Source organism: Pan paniscus, chromosome 18 (genome assembly GCF_029289425.2).
Source record: "Pan paniscus chromosome 18, NHGRI_mPanPan1-v2.0_pri, whole genome shotgun sequence".
NCBI classification, from domain to species: Eukaryota; Metazoa; Chordata; class Mammalia; order Primates; family Hominidae; genus Pan; species Pan paniscus.
The window spans coordinates 19708452-19729578 of record NC_073267.2 but is presented as its reverse complement, the minus strand read 5'-3'; the positions used below and the strand labels follow the sequence as shown (position 1 = coordinate 19729578).

General features: G+C 59.7%; 1 protein-coding gene across 1 annotated transcript; it reads left to right on the top strand.

Annotated features, from left to right (window-relative positions):
* Positions 1–7013: 7013 nt before the first annotated feature.
* On the top strand, positions 7014–21127 carry LOC129393062 (polycystin-1-like). Its single transcript, XM_055100479.2, is given in 18 exon segments — positions 7014–7482; positions 8158–8204; positions 8525–8614; positions 9133–9262; positions 10917–11032; positions 11443–11569; positions 11913–12160; positions 12627–13382; positions 14278–14409; positions 14621–14796; positions 15130–15263; positions 15745–17243; positions 17245–17693; positions 17695–19363; positions 19583–19666; positions 19668–19739; positions 20674–20817; positions 20945–21127. Coding segments are annotated over 15 exon segments (5799 nt in total). The 5' UTR covers positions 7014–7482; positions 8158–8204; positions 8525–8614; positions 9133–9252.

Genomic DNA, 21127 nt, shown 5'->3' with positions numbered 1-21127 from the left:
GGCGGGGAGTGGGGGGCAAACTACTGCCCATTGCCCAACTCTGGCCAGCTGTCTGTTTTAGAAATAAAGTTTTATTGGAACACAGTCACACCCATTCATTTATTATCTATGGCTACATTTGCATGACAATGGCAGCGTTGAGTAGTTGCAGCAGAGATCTTGTGGCCCACAAAATATTTATTATCTAGCACTTTACAGAAAAAGCTTGTCAACCTCCAGGACAGTGGCCACAAGTTCTGCCATCATCTCATCCCTTAGCAAGAAGGGAAAGGAATGCCTATTAAGGCACAAGTTGTTTTCTTGTTTGTTGTTTGTTTGTTTGTTTTTGAGACGGAGTTTCACTCTTGTCGCCCAGGCTGGAGTGCAATGGCGTGATCTTGGCTCACTGCAACCTCCGCCTCCCGGGTTCAAGCGATTCTCCTGCCTCAACCTCCTGAGTAGCTAGGATTACAGGCGCCAGCCACCACATCCAGCAAATTTTTGTATTTTTAGTAGCGACGGGGTTTCACTATGTTGGCCAGGCTGGTCTCGAACTCCTGACCGCAGGTGATCCACCTGCTTTGGCCTCCCAAAGTGCTGGGATTACAGGTGTGAGCCACCATGCCTGGCCACAAGTTGGTCTTTTAACAACAGAGCACAGAGCTGGACAAAGCCCAACGCTTTGTTCTTTGGGGCCGAGGTGGGTCATTAATATTGAACATTTACAATGTACTTGCTCCAGCTGATTCAGTTTAATTTCTGCCGTCTCTTGTAACAGGGCTCCCACGTGCATGGGTCGGGGCCGTGTGTCTGCCTCAGCTTTCTGAGGCCCCACAGCGTATTGATTCTGCGAAATGTACGTTTCTTTGAAAACAGCGTCTCTTGACATGACAGGAGATCACACATCGCTTGTTTTCCGTCCCTTTCATTCCCCTCTGAACATGATAAAATCATGATCTAGCGTCACCGAGGGACCTTAGCATCTCTTGGAAAGAAGGACTTGCCTTCTTTTTTAATCTTTGTCAAGCCAGTGAGGCCAAGGAGAAAATTTTTAGCAGCTTTGCAGCGAGACAGATCGGAGTGCGAGTTCTGCCCGTTATTGACTGGACCGTGTGACCCTGGGAGAGCCGCCTAGTGTCTATGAGACGGAGGCTGTTGGGCAGGAAAATGGGGATGGTCCCAGCATTATGGGGCGGTTGTGAGAATTCAGTGCAATGATGCAGTGCTCCCAGAACAGCTGGTCTAGGGCTTGGCTCATGGGACTGTCCCTTCGCAGAGGCAGCGTGGACATTCCGCTGGTATCCACTGGTGTGGCTGTGCCTGTTTGGTCACCGTGTCTGTTCTGATTGGTCGGTGCTCCTGCATGTCAAGAGTTCAATGTTATGAAAATCATCCCTGCCTAGAGATGAATTCCCCTTTCCCCTGAGGTCTAGACTGGCATAGCTGCTTTTGGAGCCTCACCTGCTGAGAGCTCACAGCTGTCCTTCTCTAGAGAATCACCCTCAGATGGGAGCCACGTTGCCTGGGATGGGATGCCATGCCCAGTAATGGCCCAGTGATTAACTGATACAGCAACATGAATGGCTGGTCCCTGCCCCACGGTGGGGACGATCCTGTGGCGTGCTCTCTGCTGCTCGTGGGATAGGTCAAGGCGGGACTTTAAGGGACCACATTCTCACTCTGCTCTGTCCCCTTCTGCATCCTGTAGTCCTCACCTCCCTTCTCCTGAAAGCCCCTTTCAAAACAAAAACAAAAACCACATCCACCCAAGTCCCTGTCTCCAGCTCTGCCTCCAGGAAAGCCGGCGGAAGGCCGCCAGTCTCAGCTGTGACAGATACAGATATTTCTGCATTTCCAGGACTGAGGTCAATCCCTGGGGACCCAGTGAGGCGGTATCTGAGGGGCCATGGAGCTGGCTTGATGGGGTCTACAGGTAGGCAGGGACCTGGTGGGGATGTGACTCAAGGATTTTTATCAAACATCTTTATCCCCTGACAGATGCAAAAAAAAAAAATGAGATCAGACTCCAGGGTTTCCTCCATGCCACACTGTGGCCCCATTGTTTGTTGTGCTATCAGCAGAAGTTGACTTTGCAAGGAATGTACACGTGTATGTGATGTTTGAATGCACCTATCTGTGTGTGCGTGCATTTGTGTGTGTGTGCGTGCATTCGTGTGTGTGTGTGTGTGTGTGTGCTGAGGATGTGAGCCCCACTTCCGGCCCAGTGCCCCTGCCCAGGCTGGCTCTGCCCTCCTGCTGCTCTGGGCCCCTCAGGCAGTGACTACCTGGTACACAGGGAAGGCATCAGGATCCCTTATTCATGGGGACTGTAGACTGTCTCCACCATATTGGGCCTTTTGGCCTCTTGGACATGACTTGGCCTCTGCTGGCTTTAAGGGACTGCCAGAGATGCCATCTGCTCTGGGAAATATCCTCAGCCTGGGCACAGCCCACTAACCACTGCCTGCTTGTCTGAGACTTCTCTGTCCAGGAAAACAGCCCAGCCTGACCAGAGATGGGCATAGAGCCATATTTTGGGAAAGACTGGTTGGGGGTCAACTTGGTTTCTGGAACCAGTTCTGATTTCAGTTGCAGGGGACAGTGAGCCAGTTACTGCCCACTGGCTGCATCCTAAGCCTCCCTAGAGGAGAGCTAGCCTCCTCCTAGGGTTGCCCAGGCTGGACCACTTCTGCCTGGGTGATGGGTTGGGAGAAAGACGTTAATATTTGGAGCAGTGTTATATTAGCCGTCCCATTTGCAAACATTAGAAAACCAGCTCAAATTACTGACAAAAGAAAATCTCAGCTGAATTAAATTTAAAGTAGTTTAATTGAGCAATGAATGATTCGCGAATTGGGCAGACCCCAGAATCACAGCAGATTCACAGAGACTCCAGCGCAGCCACGTGGTGGAAGAAGATTTATGGACAAAAGAAGGGAAATGATGTACAGAAATCAGAAGTGAAGTACAGAATGGCTGGATTGTTACAAGTTGGCGTTTGCCTTATTTGAGTACAGTTTGAACACTCGGCAGCGTATGAGCGGTTGAACTACGGCCTCTGGGATTGGCCAAGACTCAGCTATTGTTACAGGCGCATACTCCTAAGTTAGGTTTTCAATCTTGTCTACCTATTAAGCTAGGTTGCAATTTGTCCACAAGGACTCAACTATAGAAGTACGAAGTCCCACTCAGGCCATATTTAGTTCACTTTAACACTAGCTTCAGCAACTGTCTCTCAGAGCCCAGGGCAGGGCAGGGATACAACTGGGCTTCAGGAAACTTGAATTCATTGACTGTCTCTTCCCCATCTTAGATGCAGTGCTAAGGGCTTTTTAGTAATTTTCTCATTTGATTCTCAAAACAAACTGATGAGGAAACGGTCTGAGAGTAGTTAGGCAGCTTTTCAAGGTCACACAGATAGTAAATGTCATCACTGGGACTTGAACTCAGGTCTTTCTGACTCTCATGTCTGTGCAACATGTCATCTCAGCCACTGTTGACACTGTATACGTGGATTAGGGTTGGCTAAACTGCTGTAACAATTAGACCCAACTCGAATGGTGCATGTATGTACAATAGGGGTTTATTTCTTATGATATAGTTCACGGTGGTCCCAGGTGAATAAGGATGGGTAGGTCTGCATTTTTCATAATCATCTGGGTCTCTGCTCAGGCTCCTAGAGTCTCTGCCACCTTCCCCATGTGGCTTCTAAGGCCACCTCGGAGACAGAGCTTGGTGGAGCACGTGGTAGGATTTTTTTTTTTTTTTGAGACGGAGTCTCAGTGTATTGCCCAGTCTGGAGTGCAGTGGTGCAATCTCGGCTCACTGCAACCTCTGCCTCCCAGGTTCAAGCTATTCTCCTGTCTCAGCCTCCCTAGTAGCTGGGACTACAGGTACCTGCCACCACGCCTGGCTAATTTTTGTATTTTTAGTAGAAATGGGATTTCACCTTGTTGGTCAGGTTGGTCTCGAACTCCTGACCTCAGGTGATCCACCCACCTCGGCCTCCCAAAGTGCTGGGATTACAGGCATGACCCACCATGCCTGGCCATTTGGTAGGATTTTATGGGCTAGACGGGAAGTGTTGTATTGCATCTGGTCACTTTCTGTTGTGTTGAACCCAGTCCTGTGGCTCCCCCTACTTGGAAGGACTCCTAAATGTCTGGCCAAGCTGTAAGTCCAGGAAAAGGAAAGGACCAAATTCGAGAGGCAGCCCGCCGTCTCCAACACACATAATAAATATTTCCATGATTCCTTGCTCTCTTCTTGTCCTTGTTTGTAAGTGGTTTTCTTACTTGGAACCATAATATGTATTCTAGTTTTCATGTGACTTCTTTCATTTATCATAATCTTTTTCCTGTGTGGCTCCAGTGAGTTTTCATAATGATCATGGTTACAGGCCGTGTACACCAACTGTCAGACAGTTAACTCGTTCTAGTTTTTTTTTTTTCGATAATAAAACAATAAGCACCTTTATGCAAAAACTCTTTGCTACTCTTGAATTATTTCTTTAAATTCTCAGGAGTGGGAAGGCCAAGTCTAATGAGTGAACATTTTTACAGCTTTTGACACTTCACACCTTATTGCTCTTCAAAGAGTTTGTATCCAACGACAAAGATACTCACAGTGTTACCAGCATTGGGTGCTATCGTTTTAAAAACAATTTAGTTGTAAAATGGTTCCTTAGTTTATTATGATAGCCTTTTTCAGGATCCCAATCCTTTAGGGTAGGAAGTATTTATATGTGTATATCTGGCTAAGTCATATCAACTGCAATTTAGCCTCCTCTTTTGTCTTTACCGGGGAGGACAAAATCATTTATTCGCTCAACAAAAATGTAGGGAGCACCTGTTATGCGCCAGGCAGTGGTCTAGACCTGGGGATAGAGTGAATACCAAAAGACAAAGTCCTGGCCGGGCATGGTGGCTCATGCCTATAATCCCAGCCCTTTGGGAGGCCGAGGCGGGTGGATCACTTCAGGTCATGAGTTTGAGACCAGCCTGGCCAACATGGCAAAACCCCGTCTCTACTAAAATTACAAAAATTAGCCGGGCGTGGTGGCACATGCCTGTAGTCCCAGCTACTCAGGAGGCTGAGGCAAAGGAATCACTTGAACCCAGGAGGGAGAGGTCGCAGTGAGCCAAGATTGCACCACTGCATTCCGGCCTGGGTGACAGAGTGAGATTCTGTATTAAAAAAAAAAAAAAAAAAAAAGACAAAGTCCTTACTCTCACGGGACCTTATATTCTAGTGGGAAGACACACGTTGCTGAAGTAAACACACAGATAAATATATGGGGTCATCTTATTGACAAGTGCCGTGAAGAAAACAGAACTGGGTGACAGGACAGTGACTGGGGAGCTATTCCAGTTTGAGGGTGGCTCTTGATACTGAAAATTCATTTCAGGGAAATTTCATCTCTTTTCAAAGATGTCTACCTTCAGAGCTCACAGCTCCATTTTGCTCTTTTGCTGCTGTTGTTGAGACAGGGCCTCACTGTGTCACCCAAGCTGGAGTGCAGTGGCACGACCCTGGCTCACTGCAGCCTCAACCTCCCGTGCTCAAGTGATCCTTCCACCTCAGCCTCCCAAGTAGCTGGGACTAGAGGCACACGCCACCATGCTCAGCTAATTTATTTATTTATTGGTAGAGACAGGGTCTTGCTGTGTTGCCTAAGCTATCACACTTTTACAGGGCCTTTCTCTGCTCTTTGAAAACCTTAATTCGGATCTATTAGGTGCCTGTTTCCTTGTGAACTCTTAGTTCAGCTTTTAGTCCCCAGGTTTGCTGCTGGCGGAATCTTTCTGCCTTAAGAGGTCCTCCCCCAGCAGAGCCTGGTCTTTTGTTTAATGCTGGATGCTCAGCCTCAGGCACACTGATGAATCAACTAAGATCCTCCACTCACCTGTGAATTCCTCAAGAACAGCCTTCGGGCTCAGTGACCATTGTGTTCTAGCCTGCCTGGCACCAGTGCACAGCGCATACTAGGTGCTCAGTAAATGTAAGCTGAACTATTTGAAGTGTGTTCACATTTACACTTGACATCGTTCCTTAATCCATTGCTGTTTAAGTATGGCTTGGAGACCAGCAGCCGGGACCAGCTATGTAATGCATGGGGCTCAGTGCAAAATAAAAATGCAAGGTCTTTAGCTTCAAAAAATATTAAGGATCAAGCATGGTGGCATGTTCCTGTAGTCCCAGCTACTCAGGAGGCTGGGGCATGAGGAATGCTTGAGCCCAGGAGTGTGAGTCCAGACTGGGCAACATAGTGAGATCCTGTCTCTAAAAAAATTTTTTTTAAGTAAAATTATTAAGAATGTGAAAATAGGCCAGGGGTGGTGGCTCATGCCTGTAATCCCAGCATTTTCGGAGGCTGAGGTGGGTGGATCACTTGAGGTCAGGGTTTCAAGACCAGCCTGACCAACATGGTGAAACACCGTCTCTACTGAAAATACAAAAATTAGCTGGGCATGGTGGTGGGTGCCTGTCATCTCAGCTACTCAAGAGGCTGAGGTGGGAGGATCGCTTGAGTCCAGGGAGGTTGAGGCTGCAATGAGCTAGATTATGCCATTGCACTCCAACCTGGGTGACAGAGTGAGACCTTGTCTCAAAAAAACAAAAACAAATTATTAAGAATGTGAACATAATGACAACAGAGGATTAAACCAAGCACGGGCCCCTTCTGAATGTTGTATGCCCGTGAGACTGGCTCCACCTTGAGAGACAGGCAGATCTCAGGGTTAGCCTCAGACCTATGGAGTGAAGATCTGGGCTGGGACCCAGGGCACTTCCTGGTGATTCTTATGCCCAAGAGAGTTTGAGCACTGTCATCATCTTTCAGCCTGGGGGATGTCCTGAAGCCCTGTCAGAGAGAGAACCCTGCCCGGGATCCAGATCAGCATTTATCATGGGATAGACTCGCTTTGTGGCGCGGAGGGTGAAGCCTCCGGATGCCAGTCCCTCATCGCTGGCCCGGTCGCGCTGTGGCGAAGGGGGCGGAGCCTGCACCCGCCCCGCCCCCCCCCCGCCCCGTCCGCCCCGCGCCGCGCGGGGAGGAGGAGGAGCCGCGGCGGGGCCCGCACTGCAGCGCCAACGTCCGAGCGGGCGGCCGAGCTCCCGGAGCGGCCTGGCTCCGAGCCCCGAGCGGGCGTCGCTCAGCAGCAGGTCGCGGCCGCAGCCCCATCCAGCCCCGCGCCCACCATGCCGTCCGCCGACCCCGCCTGAGCCGCGGCCTCCGCGCGCGGGCGGGCCTGGGGACGGCGGGGCCATGCGCGCGCTGCCCTAACGATGCCGCCCGCCGCGCCCGCCCGCCTGGCGCTGGCCCTGGGCCTGGGCCTGTGGCTCGGGGCGCTGGCGGGGGGCCCCGGGCGCGGCTGCGGGCCCTGCGAGCCCCCCTGCCTCTGCGGCCCAGCGCCCGGCGCCGCCTGCCGCGTCAACTGCTCGGGCCGCGGGCTGCGGACGCTCGGTCCCGCGCTGCGCATCCCCGCGGACGCCACAGCGCTGTGAGTAGCGGGCCCAGCGGCACCCGGGAGAGGCCGCGGGACGGGCGGGCGTGGGCGCGTTCCCTGGCCCGGGACGGGAAGCAGGACGCGGGCCAGGACGCTCCCAGGGCGAGGCTCCGGCGCGGCACGGCGGCCCTGCTAAATAAGGAACGCCTGGAGCCGCGGTTGGCACGGCCCCGGGGAGCCGAAAAAGCCCGGGTCTGGAGACAGACGTCCCACCCGGGGGCTCTGCAGACGCCAGCGGGGGCGGGGCGCGGAGGCCGCGCTCAGCTGGGGGGACAAACAGTCGCTAATTGGAGAGGAATTGGGATGCGGCCTGGGGCTGCGGGGTACCCGGAGAGGTGGGGATGGCTGTAGGGGGCTGCAGGGAAGAGTTCCAGGAGGTGTCTGGACAAAGATTTGATGGATGTGCAAGAATTGGGCTGATGCTTAGGAAGGGGCGATGAGGTGGGTCCAGAAGAAGGGGGGTGAACGGTGTGAGCAAAGACCGTGAGGCTGGAGGCTGGCCACGGGAGGTGTGAGGGGTAGGGGCAGGGTGGGAGGTGGGCTCGCGGGTGGGCTGGGGTCATGAAGGGCCTCAGGCGCTCTGCTATTGGGTTCCAAGGCTATCCTGAGAACAGGGGTGAGGGGGGATTGCCGTGGGGGGGGTTAAAGCCTTGTCATGTTCGCTTTCGGGAGATAAAAACAACAGGTGGCCTTTATGGAGATGCTGCTCAGAGCCAGGTCTGTGCCAGGCTTCTGTTGGGGGTCGTCATGCGGAATCCTGACTCTGACCATCCGAGGCATAGGGACCGTGGAGATTTGCATTTCACAGATGAGGAAACAGGTTTGGAGAGGTGACACGACCTGTCCCAGGCATCACAGCCAGGACAGAACCTGTCCCAGGCATCACAGCCGGGATGTGCATAGCAGGGGTTTGGAACTATGAGGTGCCCAGGACCCAGGGTTGGATTGAAAAGGGCGCAGGGGACTAAGATAAGCAGACAGTTGTCCCCAGCGCTGGGGAGAGTCTTGGGACCAGTCTGATGCCTTGTATTTCCCAGGCTCCAGGCTCCTCGCCGGGACAGTGTCTCCTTGGGTGCGTGCTGGATCCCTGGGGGACGTGGCACATCCCCAGGCTTGCTAAACATTGGGTGGGTTCTGGCATTTGGTTTTGTAACGTTTCTGGGTCACTCCCGCCTGTGGCCACCCTTCCTTAGGGGAGCCGTGTGTCCTTGGGGCTTTGCTGGGTGGTCTCGAGGGTGGGAGAAGAATGGGTTCTCCTGGACCAATGGAGCCCGTGCCCCTCGGGGCCACATTGCTCCTGCGCTCCCTGACTGCGGACGCGTGTGTCTCGCGGCTGTCTCTGTGGAGATGGCCTCCTCCTGCCTGGCAACAGCGCCCACAGAATTGCATCAGACCTACCCCACCTGTTGTTTCTGATGCTGTAGCTGAGGGCTCCTCTGTCTGCCAGGCCGGTCACTGGGGACTCTGTCCAGGTCCTGGTGGTTCCTGCTTCCCAGCACCTGATGGTGTCCATGAGAGCAGCCCCTCAGGAGCTGTCCAGGAGAGAAGGGCGCTGGTGGCTGCTGAGCGGAGAGCAAGGCCCGTGTTCTCCAGGCCCTTGGCACAGCAGTGGAGCCCCCGCCCCTGCCTTGTGTTGTCCCCTTAGGCTCTGGTCCTGGGATTTGGAGGAGGGGGACCCTGGGAGTTGGTGGCCTGTCCCAGCCTGAGCTGGCAAGATTCCGAATGCCAGGCCCCTCAAGTGTGCAACAGGGCACAGGGCGACCTCATGTGGGCAGGTGGGTGCTGTTCTGTACACACCTGGGGCCGCCGCTGGGAGAGTTCTGGAAGGTGGGGTGAGGGGACCCATGGGAAGCTAGGGCCTTAGGAAGGATGTTAAGGCCCTGGCTGGCCCCCCAGGCCACCCTCTGTGCTGTGGGGGCAGCCCAGCCATTTTGCTGTCTACCCTGCAAACTCCTCCTCGGGGAGACGGCTGGGTTTTCCCCAGGGAAGAGGGGTCAAGCTGGGAGAGGTGAAGGACACAGATCACAGCTGCTGGCAGGTGTTTAAGGGTCCAGGAGCGTTGCTGTCTGGGTGTCACCAGTAGCCTTCCTGGGGGGCTCACGCAGGTGCCTCTCCACTTGTGGCTCCCTGGCTGCTGAAGATCAGCAGGGACAGCTGTGTCCAGTTCCAGGTGGAGGACAGCCAGGGCTTTTGAGGCCACAGCTTGCCTTGGGTTAATGATGCTGCCGAGAGGTGGTGGCTTTTGGGAAAGATGGCGTACTGCAAAACGTGCTGCTCTGCGTGGCTCGAAGCTTCGTGGGGAGACGTGGGCAGAGCCGTGGCTGACTCACAGACCCCCCACCCCAGAGCCTGCCCTGCCCTCCCTGCCCCGACCCTTCCCCTCCTGACCCATGTGGTTTTTTTTTTTTTTTTTTGAGACAGAGTTCACTCTTGTTGCCAAGGCTGGAGTGCAATGGCACGATCTCGGCTCATGGCAACCTCCGCCTCCTGGGTTCAAGCGCTTTTCCTGCCTCAGCCTCCCGAATAGCTGGGATTACAGGCGTGCACCACCATGCCTGGCTAATTTTGTATTTTTAGTAGAGACAGGGTTTCTCCATATTGGTCAGGCTGGTCTTGAACTCCTGACCTCAGACGATCCGCCCGCCTCGGCCTCCCAAAGTGCTGGGATTACAGGCATGAGCCACCAGGCCAAGCCCTGACCCACGTTTTGAACCAAATTCCAGCCACCCTTTTATCTGCAAGCATTTTGGAGGGCATCGCAATACTGCAGACCCACCTAACACAACAGACAATTCCTTCATGCCACCGAAGGCCTGGTGTGTTCACATTTTTGGTTTAATAGTTTGAATTAAGAGCCAAATAAGGTCCACACACTGCAATTAGTTGATGTCTTTTTTTTTTTTTTGAGACGGAGTCTTGCTCTTGTCTCCAGGCCGCAGTGCAGTGGCATGATCTCAGCTCGCCGCAACCTCCGACTCCCTGGTTCAAGCGATTCTCCTGCCTCAGCCTCCCGAGTACCTGGTAGCTGGGTTTACAGGCATGCACCACCGTGCCCAGCTAATTTTTATATTTTTAGTAGAGACGGGGTTTTACCGTGTTGGCCAGGATGGTCTCGATCTCCTGACCTCGTGATCTCCCCACCTTGGCCTCCCAAAGTGCTGGGATTACAGGCGTGAGCCACCGCACCCGGCCAATGTCTTTTAAAAATATATACTTTTTTTTTTTTTTGAGACGGAGTTTCGCTCTTGTTGCCCAGGCTGGAGTGCAGAGACGCTGGCTGTGGTTAGGGGCCTGCCGGGCGCCCGCGGTGGAGCCTGGGCTGAGGAGGAGGGGCTGGTGGGGGGGTTCTCAGGCGGCTCGGTCCCCAGTCTGTTCATGCTGGTGTCCTGGGCCCTGGCGCGGCGCCTCACTGTGCACTCGCCACCCCAGGCCCAGTGCAGGATGCCGAGAACCTCCTCGTGGGAGCGCCCAGTGGGGACCCGCAGGGACCCCTGACGCCTCTGGCACAGCAGGACGGCCTCTCAGCCCCGCACGAGCCCGTGGAGGTAGTCGGCCCCCCACGTTCTACAACCTGCCCTCCTGCCTGCCCCTGGAGGCCTTGCCTGCCCTGCCCACTGTGTGTCTCGCCAAAAAACTTGGGGGCCTTAATGTTGCTTGTGCCCAGTGAAGATGGTTGGGAAAATCCAGAGTGCAGAGAGGAAAGCGTTTACTCACATTCCCCCCAGGCTTTTTCTCTGAGTGTGTGTGAGTTATTCCTGAAAGGCAGGTCAGGGGTCCTGCCCCCCATGGACAGTTTCCATCGGAGTCTTCCTCTGGAGCGACAGGAGCCAGGCCTGTGGGGGTCTGATGGCTCGCTCTCCTTCCCTCCCCTCTTCCTGGGAAGTTCGGGTGGGGGGAGTCTGGGCTTCAGGCTGGGGTGGGGTCTGTGGAGCTGAGGCGGCCCCCTGCCCACCAGGTCATGGTATTCCCGGGCCTGCGTTTGAGCCGTGAAGCCTTCCTCACCACGGCCGAATTTGGGACCCAGGAGCTCCGGCGGCCCGCCCAGCTGCGGCTGCAGGTGTACCGGCTCCTCAGCACAGCAGGTGGGACTCTGGGGTGGTGGGCGCCGCAGGACTCGGGGTGGCCTCTCTGAGCTCTCACGTCTGCTGGTCCTGTGGCCTCCAGAGTGGTTCCCAGTCTTAGGTGGACAGAGCAGGGGTTCCAGAGACACCAGCTCATTCCAGGTGTCCTGGGGGTGGATTGGGTGGGGCCGGCCTGGGTCAGTCGGCTGGCCGGAGACAGGGACGCAGCACTGGGCTGGGAGTGCTGCCCGGGCTGGGAGACCTGTCCTCACAGCAAGGCCAGGCTTGCTGGTGCAGGCAGTTGGGCATCTCTGACGGTGGCCCGTGGGCGAATCAGGGCCCCAACACCCTCCCCTCCTCGCAGGGACCCCGGAGAACGGCAGCGAGCCTGAGAGCAGGTCCCCGGACAACAGGACCCAGCTGGCCCCCGCGTGCATGCCAGGGGGACGCTGGTGCCCTGGAGCCAACATCTGCTTGCCGCTGGACGCCTCCTGCCACCCCCAGGCCTGCGCCAATGGCTGCACGTCAGGGCCAGGGCTACCTGGGGCCCCCTATGCGCTATGGAGAGAGTTCCTCTTCTCCGTTCCCGCGGGGCCCCCCGCGCAGTGCTCGGTGTGTGGCCCTGACCTGGGTCTGTTCCCTGCATCTCCTCAGGCCACCTTCCTGTCTGCTGCCCGAGGTCTGGGTCTGCTCACCAGACACACCCAGCCTGCAGGCCCCTCCCACGTCCTTGCCACCTCTGACCTCCGACCTCCAACCTCCGACCTCTGCGGTGCCCTTGCCCCTCTCCCAGTGGGAGAAGCTCTCGCCTGGGCCCTTGGCACGAGCTGTGCCTCCTCTTCCTCTCTCCCAGCACAGCCGCTCCTTCCTGTCTGCCAGGTCTTGGCCTGTGTCCTCTCCCCGTGTGTCCCCCTGTCTGCAACTGTCCTGCCTGTCCTTGTCCCGAGCACTGTGGGGAGGCTCCCTGAGGTGTGGCTGACGAAGCGGGGAGCCCTGCGTGTCCACCCTCATCTGTCGTGCAGGGGTCCACGGGCCATGACCGTGAGGACGTGATGCAGCCCCGCCTCCCTCTCCACAGGTCACCCTCCACGGCCAGGATGTCCTCATGCTCCCTGGTGACCTCGTTGGCTTGCAGCACGACGCTGGCCCTGGCGCCCTCCTGCACTGCTCGCCGGCTCCCGGCCACCCTGGTCCCCAGGCCCCGTACCTCTCCGCCAACGCCTCGTCATGGCTGCCCCACTTGCCAGCCCAGCTGGAGGGCACTTGGGCCTGCCCTGCCTGTGCCCTGCGGCTGCTTGCAGCCACGGAACAGCTCACCGTGCTGCTGGGCCTGAGGCCCAACCCTGGGCTGCGGCTGCCTGGGCGCTATGAGGTCCGGGCAGAGGTGGGCAATGGCGTGTCCAGGCACAACCTGTCCTGCAGCTTTGACGTGGTCTCCCCAGTGGCTGGGCTGCGGGTCATCTACCCTGCTCCCCGCGACGGCCGCCTCTACGTGCCCACCAACGGCTCAGCCTTGGTGCTCCAGGTGGACTCTGGTGCCAACGCCACGGCCACGGCTCGCTGGCCTGGGGGCAGTGTCAGCGCCCGCTTTGAGAATGCCTGCCCTGCCCTGGTGGCCACCTTCGTGCCCGGCTGCCCCTGGGAGACCAATGATACCCTGTTCTCAGTGGTAGCACTGCCGTGGCTCAGTGAGGGGGAGCACGTGATGGACGTTGTGGTGGAAAACAGCGCCAGTCGGGCCAACCTCAGCCTGCGGGTGACGGCGGAGGAGCCCATCTGTGGCCTCCGCGCCACGCCCAGCCCCGAGGCCCGTGTACTGCAGGGAGTCCTAGTGGTGAGTATGGCCGAGGCTCCACCACCAGCCCCCAGGCAGGTGCCTGCAGACAGGGTGCTCACACAGGGCGTGAGGCCTGGCTTCCCAGTGAGGGCAGCAGCCCAGTTACTGGGGACGTCGGCCCCGGGCAGGTCCTGCTGGCTGGCTCCTCAGGCTACCTGGTGGGCTTTAAATTCCTAGAAAGTCACGGCTCTGACAGCGGCTCCGCTAACTCATTCCACCGTCTCATTTCACGAAATGAATTTAAAACTCCGCTCCCTGACCTCACACGAGCCCCCGTGAGTCTCTCACGCCTTCTGCTGTGTTCTCGCCTGGCTAAAGCGAGTGGCTTTTGAGGTGGAGTCTGAACCCCTGATGGGAAACTGCGGGCTGCCCGCGGTGCCACCATGCTGGGTACATGGGGGACAGGGCTGTCTCCGTCTTGCGGGTACCTGCCCCTTCACCAGGGGCCTTGGGAGGGGCCATCAGAAATGGCGTGACCTGTGCAGCCTGTCCTGGGTTCTGTAAGCCAGTGTAGGTGCTGTCCCTGTGAGGCCCGTGTGCCTCCCCTCACTGCTCCGAGCCCTCTGGCTGAGGAGCTGGGGCAGGAGCCCCGGGAGGGTCTGAGAAGACTCAGAGAGAGGTGGACTCTTTGTAGCTGGTACTAGGTTTGCTTTACAGATGGGGAAACTGAGGCACAGAGAGGTTGAGGCATTAGTAGTACTACATGGCTGGCTGGAGAGACAGTCAGTGTCCCAGCCCGGGCTTGGCTCCCATGGCATGCAGAGCCCCGGGCACCTCCTCTCCTCTGTGCCCCGCGTGGGACTCTCCAGCCTGACGGGAGGTGTGTCCAGGAGGCGACAGGCTAAGGGCAGAGTCCTCCGCAGAGCCCAGGCTGACACCAGTCCCCCCGCAGAGGTACAGCCCCGTGGTGGAGGCCGGCTCGGACATGGTCTTCCGGTGGACTATCAACGACAAGCAGTCCCTGACCTTCCAGAACGTGGTCTTCAATGTCATTTATCAGAGCGCGGCGGTCTTCAAGCTCTCAGTAGGTGGGCGGGGGTGGGGAGGGGTGGGGAGGGGTGGGGATGGGGCGGGGCAGGGTGGGGCGGGGCGGGCTCCACCTTCACCTCTGCCTTCCGCTCTGCTTCATGCTGCCCGAGGACGCTGCCATGGCTGTGGGTGCGTGGAGGGAGGGACGCCAAGCAGGGCCAGGCCTCTCACCTGCCACCTGGGCCCACTGATGCCTGTCCCTGCAGCTGACGGCCTCCAACCACGTGAGCAACGTCACTGTGAACTACAACGTCACCGTGGAGTGGATGAACAGGATGCAGGGCCTGCGGGTCTCCACAGTGCCGGCCGTGCTGTCCCCCAGTGCCATGCTGGCACTGACGGCGGGCGTGCTGGTGGACTCGGCCGTGGAGGTGGCCTTCCTGTGAGTGACTCGGGGGCCGGTTTGGGGTGGGCACCAGGCTCTTGTCCCGGCCCCAGCCTCAGCCGAGGGACCCCACATCGGGGGGTTGCTTTTCTGAGCCTCGGTTTCCCTGTCTGTTGGGAGGTACTGGGTGCACAGGAGCCCTGAGGCTGCACGGGAGCCGGGAGAGGCCTCAGCACAGCCGGGTGGGCCCTGAATGGAGGCCCGGGGCGTGACTGCAGAGTGGAGCCTCGGCTGGGTCCCAAGCACCCCCTGCCCCGCCACCGCGCACCTGTGCCCCGCCACTGCGCACCCCCGTCCCGGTTCACTCACTGCCTCCCACCGCCCCGGCAGGTGGACCTTTGGGGATGGGGAGCAGGCCCTCCACCAGTTCCAGCCTCCGTACAACGAGTCCTTCTCGGTTCCAGACCCCTCGGTGGCCCAGGTGCTGGTGGAGCACAATGTCACGCACACCTACGCTGCCCCAGGTGAGGGATGAGGGGGTGAGGGGGCCACTGCCTTTCAGGCTCTGAGCACGGGGCCCCCCCAGTTCCCGAGTCAAGCTGCCCCAACTTCCTCCCCAACAGCCCTCACTGTCACCTCACCTGGGCTGATGATGGCTTAGGCCCCTACTGGGGTGAGGGAGGGGCCAGGCGTGGGGGCAGTGGACAGGGAAGCTGGGCCCCCTGAACTGCCCCCCCTGAACTGCCCCCCCCGCCGGCCTGGCTCTTGCTGCTCTGCTGCCCCGAGTGCAGCTGCACTTGGAGGCGGTGCCGTCCTCACCAGGCAGCCCTCAGTGCTGCTGCACCTGTGCTCCGTCCCGCACGTGGCTTGGGAGCCTGGGACCCTTAAGGCTGGGCCGCAGGTGCAGCCGTTCACCCCGGGCTCCTCAGGTGGGGGGGCTTCTGCCGAGCGGGTGGGGAGCAGGTGGGGGTGCCGCGGCTGCCCCACTTGGGCCTGTCCCCACAGGTGAGTACGTCCTGACCGTGCTGGCATCTAATGCCTTCGAGAACCGGACGCAGCAGGTGCCTGTGAGCGTGCGCGCCGCCCTGCCCTCCGTGGCTGTGGGTGTGAGTGACGGCGTCCTGGTGGCCGGCCGGCCCGTCACCTTCTACCCGCACCCGCTGCCCTCGCCTGGGGGTGTTCTTTACACGTGGGACTTTGGGGACGGCTCCCCTGTCCTGACCCAGAGCCAGCCGGCTGCCAACCACACCTATGCCTCGAGGGGCACCTACCACGTGCGCCTGGAGGTCAACAACACGGTGAGCGGTGCGGCGGCCCAGGCGGATGTGCACGTCTTTGAGGAGCTCCGCGGGCTCAGCGTGGACATGAGCCTGGCCGTGGAGCAGGGCGCCCCCGTGGTGGTCAGCGCCGCGGTGCAGACGGGCGACAACATCACGTGGACCTTCGACATGGGGGACGGCACCGTGCCGTCGGGCCCGGAGGCCACAGTGGAGCATGTGTACCTGCGGGCACAGAACTGCACAGTGACCGTGGGTGCGGCCAGCCCCGCCGGCCACCTGGCCCGGAGCCTGCACGTGCTGGTCTTCGTCCTGGAGGTGCTGCGCGTCGAGCCCGCCGCCTGCATCCCCACGCAGCCTGACGCGCGGCTCACGGCCTACGTCACCGGGAACCCGGCCCACTACCTCTTCGACTGGACCTTTGGGGATGGCTCCTCCAACACGACCGTGCGGGGGTGCCCGACGGTGACACACAACTTCACGCGGAGCGGCACGTTCCCCCTGGCGCTGGTGCTGTCCAGCCGCGTGAACAGGGCGCGTTACTTCGCCAGCATCTGCATGGAGCCAGAGGTGGGCAACGTCACCCTGCAGCCAGAGAGGCAGTTTGTGCAGCTCGGGGACGAGGCCCGGCTGGTGGCATGTGCCTGGCTCCCGCTCCCCTACCACTACACCTGGGACTTTGGCACCGAGGAAGCCGCCCCCGCCCGTGCCGGGGGCCCTGAGGTGACGTTCATCTACCGAGACCCAGGCTCCTATCTTGTGACAGTCACCGCGGCCAACATCATCTCCGCTGCCAATGACTCAGCCCTGGTGGAGGTGCAGGAGCCCGTGCTGGTCACCAGCATCAAGGTCAATGGCTCCCTTGGGCTGGAGCTGCAGCAGCCATACCTGTTCTCTGCCGTGGGCCGTGGGCGCCCCGCCAGCTACCTGTGGGATCTGGGGGACGGTGGGCGGCTCGAGGGTACGGAGGTCACCCACGCTTCCAACAGCACAGGTGACTTCACCGTTAGGGTGGCTGGCTGGAATGAGGTGAGCTGCAGCGAGGCCTGGCTCAATGTGACGGTGAAGCGGCGCGTGCGGGGGCTCGTCGTCAATGCCAGCCGCACGGTGGTGCCCCTGAATGGGAGCGTGAGCTTCAGCACCTCGCTGGAGGCCGGCAGTGATGTGCGCTATTCCTGGGTGCTCTGTGACCGCTGCACGCCCATCCCTGGGGGTCCTACCATCTGTTTACACCTTCCGCTCCGTGGGCACCTTCAATATCATCGTCACGGCTGAGAACGAGGTGGGCTCCGCCCAGGACAGCATCTTCGTCTATGTCCTGCAGCTCATAGAGGGGCTGCAGGTGGTGGGCGGTGGCCGCTACTTCCCCACCAACTACACGGTACAGCTGCAGGCCATGGTCAGGGACGGCACCAACATCTCCTACAGCTGGACTGCCTGGAGGGACAGGGGCCCGGCCCTGGCCAGCAGCGGCAAAGGCTTCTCGCTCACCGCGCTCGAGGCCGGCACCTACCGTGTGCAGCTGTGGGCCACCAACATGCTGGGCAGCGCCTGGGTCGACTGCACCGTGGACTTCGTGGAGCCTGTGGGGTGGCTGATGGTGGCCGCCTCCCCGAACCCAGCTGCCGTCAACACAAGCGTCACCTTCAGTGCCGAGCTGGCTGGTGGCAGTGGTGTCGTACACTTGGTCCTTGGAGGAGGGGCTGAGCTGGGAGACCGCCGAGCCATTTACCACCCACAGCTTCCCCACACCCGGCCTGCACTTGGTCACCATGAAGGCAGGGAACCCGCTGGGCTCAGCCAACGCCACCGTGGAAGTGGATGTGCAGGTGCCTGTGAGTGGCCTCAGCATCAGGGCCAGCGAGCCAGGAGGCAGCTTCGTGGCGGCCGGGTCTTCTGTGCCCTTTTGGGGGCAGCTGGCCACGGGCACCAATGTGAGCTGGTGCTGGGCTGTGCCCGGCGGCAGCAGCAAGCGTGGCCCTCATGTCACCATGGTCTTCCTGGATGCTGGCACCTTCAACATCCGGCTCAATGCCTCCAACGCAGTCAGCTGGGTCTCAGCCACGTACAACCTCACGGTGGAGGAGCCCATCGTGGGCCTGGTGCTGTGGGCCAGCAGCAAAGTGGTGGCGCCCGGGCAGCTTGTCCATTTTCAGATCCTGCTGGCTGCTGGCTCAGCTGTCACCTTCCGCCTGCAGGTCGGCGGGGCCAGCCCCGAGGTGCTCCCCGGGCCCCGTTTCTCCCACAGCTTCCCCCGCGTCGGGGACCACGTGGTGAGCGTGCAGGGCAAAAACCACGTGAGCTGGGCCCAGGCGCAGGTGCGCATCGTGGTGCTGGAGGCCGTGAGCGGGCTGCAGGTGCCCAACTGCTGCGAGCCTGGCATCGCCATGGGCACTGAGAGGAACTTCACAGCCCGCGTGCAGCACAGCTCTCGGGTCGCCTACGCCTGGTACTTCTCACTGCAGAAGGTCCAGGGCGACTCGCTGGTCATCCTGTCGGGCTGCGACGTCACCTACACGCCCGTGGCCGCGGGGCTGTTTGAGATCCAGGTGCGCGCCTTCAACGCCCTGGGCAGTGAGAACCGCACGCTGGTGCTGGAGGTTCAGGACGCCGTCCAGTATGTGGCCCTGCGGAGCGGCCCCTGCTTCACCAACCGCTCGGCACAGTTTGAGGCCGCCACCAGTCCCAGCCCCCGGCGCGTGGCCTACCACTGGGACTTTGGGGATGGGTCGCCAGGGCAGGACACAGATGAGCCCAGGGCCGAGCACTCCTACCTGAGGCCTGGGGACTACCGCGTGCAGGTGAACGCCTCCAACCTGGTGAGCTTCTTCGTGGCGCAGGCCACGGTGACCGTCCAGGTGCTGGCCTGCCGGGAGCCGGAGGTGGACGTGGTCCTGCCCCTGCAGGTGCTGATGCGACGATCACAGCGCAACTACTTGGATGCCTACGTTGACCTGCGCGACTGCGTCACCTACCAGACTGAGTACCGCTGGGAGGTGTACCGCACCGCCAGCTGCCAGCGGCCGGGGCGCCCGGCGCGTGTGGCCCTGCGCGGCGTGGACTTGAGCCCACCTCGGCTGGTGCTGCCGCGGCTGGTGCTGCCTGTGGAGCACTACTGCTTTGTGTTTGTCGTGTCATTTGGGGACACGCCACTGGCACGGAGCATCCAGGCCAATGTGACGGTGGCCCCCGAGCGCCTGGTGCCCATCACTGAGGGTGGCTCATGCCGCGTGTGGTCAGACACACAGGACCTGGTGCTGGATGGGAGCGAGTCCTACGACCCCAACCTGGAGGACGGCGACCAGACGCCGCTCAGTTTCCACTGGGCCTGTGTGGCTTCGACACAGGTCAGTGCGTGGCAGGGCTGTCCTCCCTGTCCCTCACCCATCCACACCCATGAGCCCAGAGAACACCCAGCTTGCCACCAGGGCTGGCCCGTCCTCAGTGCCTGGTGGGCCCCGTCCCAGCATGGGGAGGGGGTCTCCCGCGCTGTCTCCTGGGCCGGGCTCTGCTTTAAAACTGGATGGGGTTCTCAGGCCACGTCGCCCCTTGTTCTCGGCCTGCAGAGGGAGGCTGGCGGGTGTGCGCTGAACTTTGGGCCCCGCGGGAGCAGCACGGTCACCATTCCACGGGAGCGGCTGGCGGCTGGTGGCTGGCGTGGAGTATACCTTCAGCCTCACCGTGTGGAAGGCCGGCTGCAAGGAGGAGGCCACCAACCAGACGGTGGGTGCCGCCCGCCCCTCGGCCACTTGCCTTGGACAGCCCAGCCTCCCTGCTCATCTACTGTTTTCCATGTTTTAGTGCTGGTGGAGGCCGCGCGCTGTCCCCTCTCTGTTTCTGATGCAAATTCTATGTAACACGACAGCCTGCTTCAGCTTTGTTTCCTTCCAAACCTGCCACAGTTCCACGTACAGTCTTCAAGCCACATATGCTCTAGTGACAAAAGCTACACAGTCCCCCAGCAATACCAACAGTGAGGAAGAGCCCCTTCCCACCCCAGAGGCAGCCACTGTCCCCAGCCCATGTCCCTGTTGCTGGATGTGGTGGGCTGGTTCTCACCCTCACGCTCCCCACTCTGGACCAGCCAGGAGGCTTGGTGACCCTGAGCCCGTGGTGGCTGCTCCTGCTGCTGTCAGGCGGGGCCTGCTGGTGCCCCAGAGTGGGTGTCTGTTCCCCAGTCCCTGCTTTCCTCAGCTGGCCTGATTGGGGGTCTGCCCAGAGGGGTCGTCTGAGGGGAGGGTGTGGGAGCAGGTTCCATCCCGGCTCAGCCTCCTGACCCAGGCCCTGGCTAAGGGCTGCAGGAGTCTGTGAGTCAGGCCTACGTGGCAACTGCGGTCCTCACACCCACACATACGTCTGTTCCCACACGCATCCCCCCAGGGGCCCTCAGTGAGCATTGCCTGCCTCCTGCCAGGGTCCAGCTGGGTCCAGTACACCAGAACACACACCCCAGTGTCTTCTGCCCTGTGTATGCCCTTCTGCCGCCCAGGTTGGAAGGTGGCAAACCGGATGAGTATCCTGGGAGGGGGTGAGCTCACCGGCAGTGGCCAGGCCCCTGGGAAACCTGGAGTTTGGGAGCAGCATCCTCCACGGGTCCCCCAGACCTTCCAGCAGGCCAAATAGACCTGTGTTGGAGGTAACCCCACTCCCACGCCAGGTGCTGATCCGGAGTGGCCGGGTGCCCATTGTGTCCTTGGAGTGTGTGTCCTGCAAGGCACAGGCCGTGTACGAAGTGAGCCGCAGCTCCTACGTGTACCTGGAGGGCCGCTGCCTCAATTGCAGCAGCGGCTCCAAGCGAGGGGTGAGTGTTGAGCAGGGTGTGGGCGGGCTGGGGATGGGTCCCATGGCCGAGGGGACGGGGCCTGCAGGCAGAAGTGGGGCTGACAGGGCAGAGGGTTGTGCCCCCTCACCACCCCTTCTGCCTGCAGCGGTGGGCTGCACGTACGTTCAGCAACAAGACGCTGGTGCTGGATGAGACCACCACGTCCACGGGCAGCGCAGGCATGTGACTGGTGCTGCGGCAGGGCATGCTGCGGGACGGCGAGGGATACACCTTCACACTCACGGTGCTGGGCCACTCTGGCGAGGAGGAGGGCTGCCAGACACTGTAA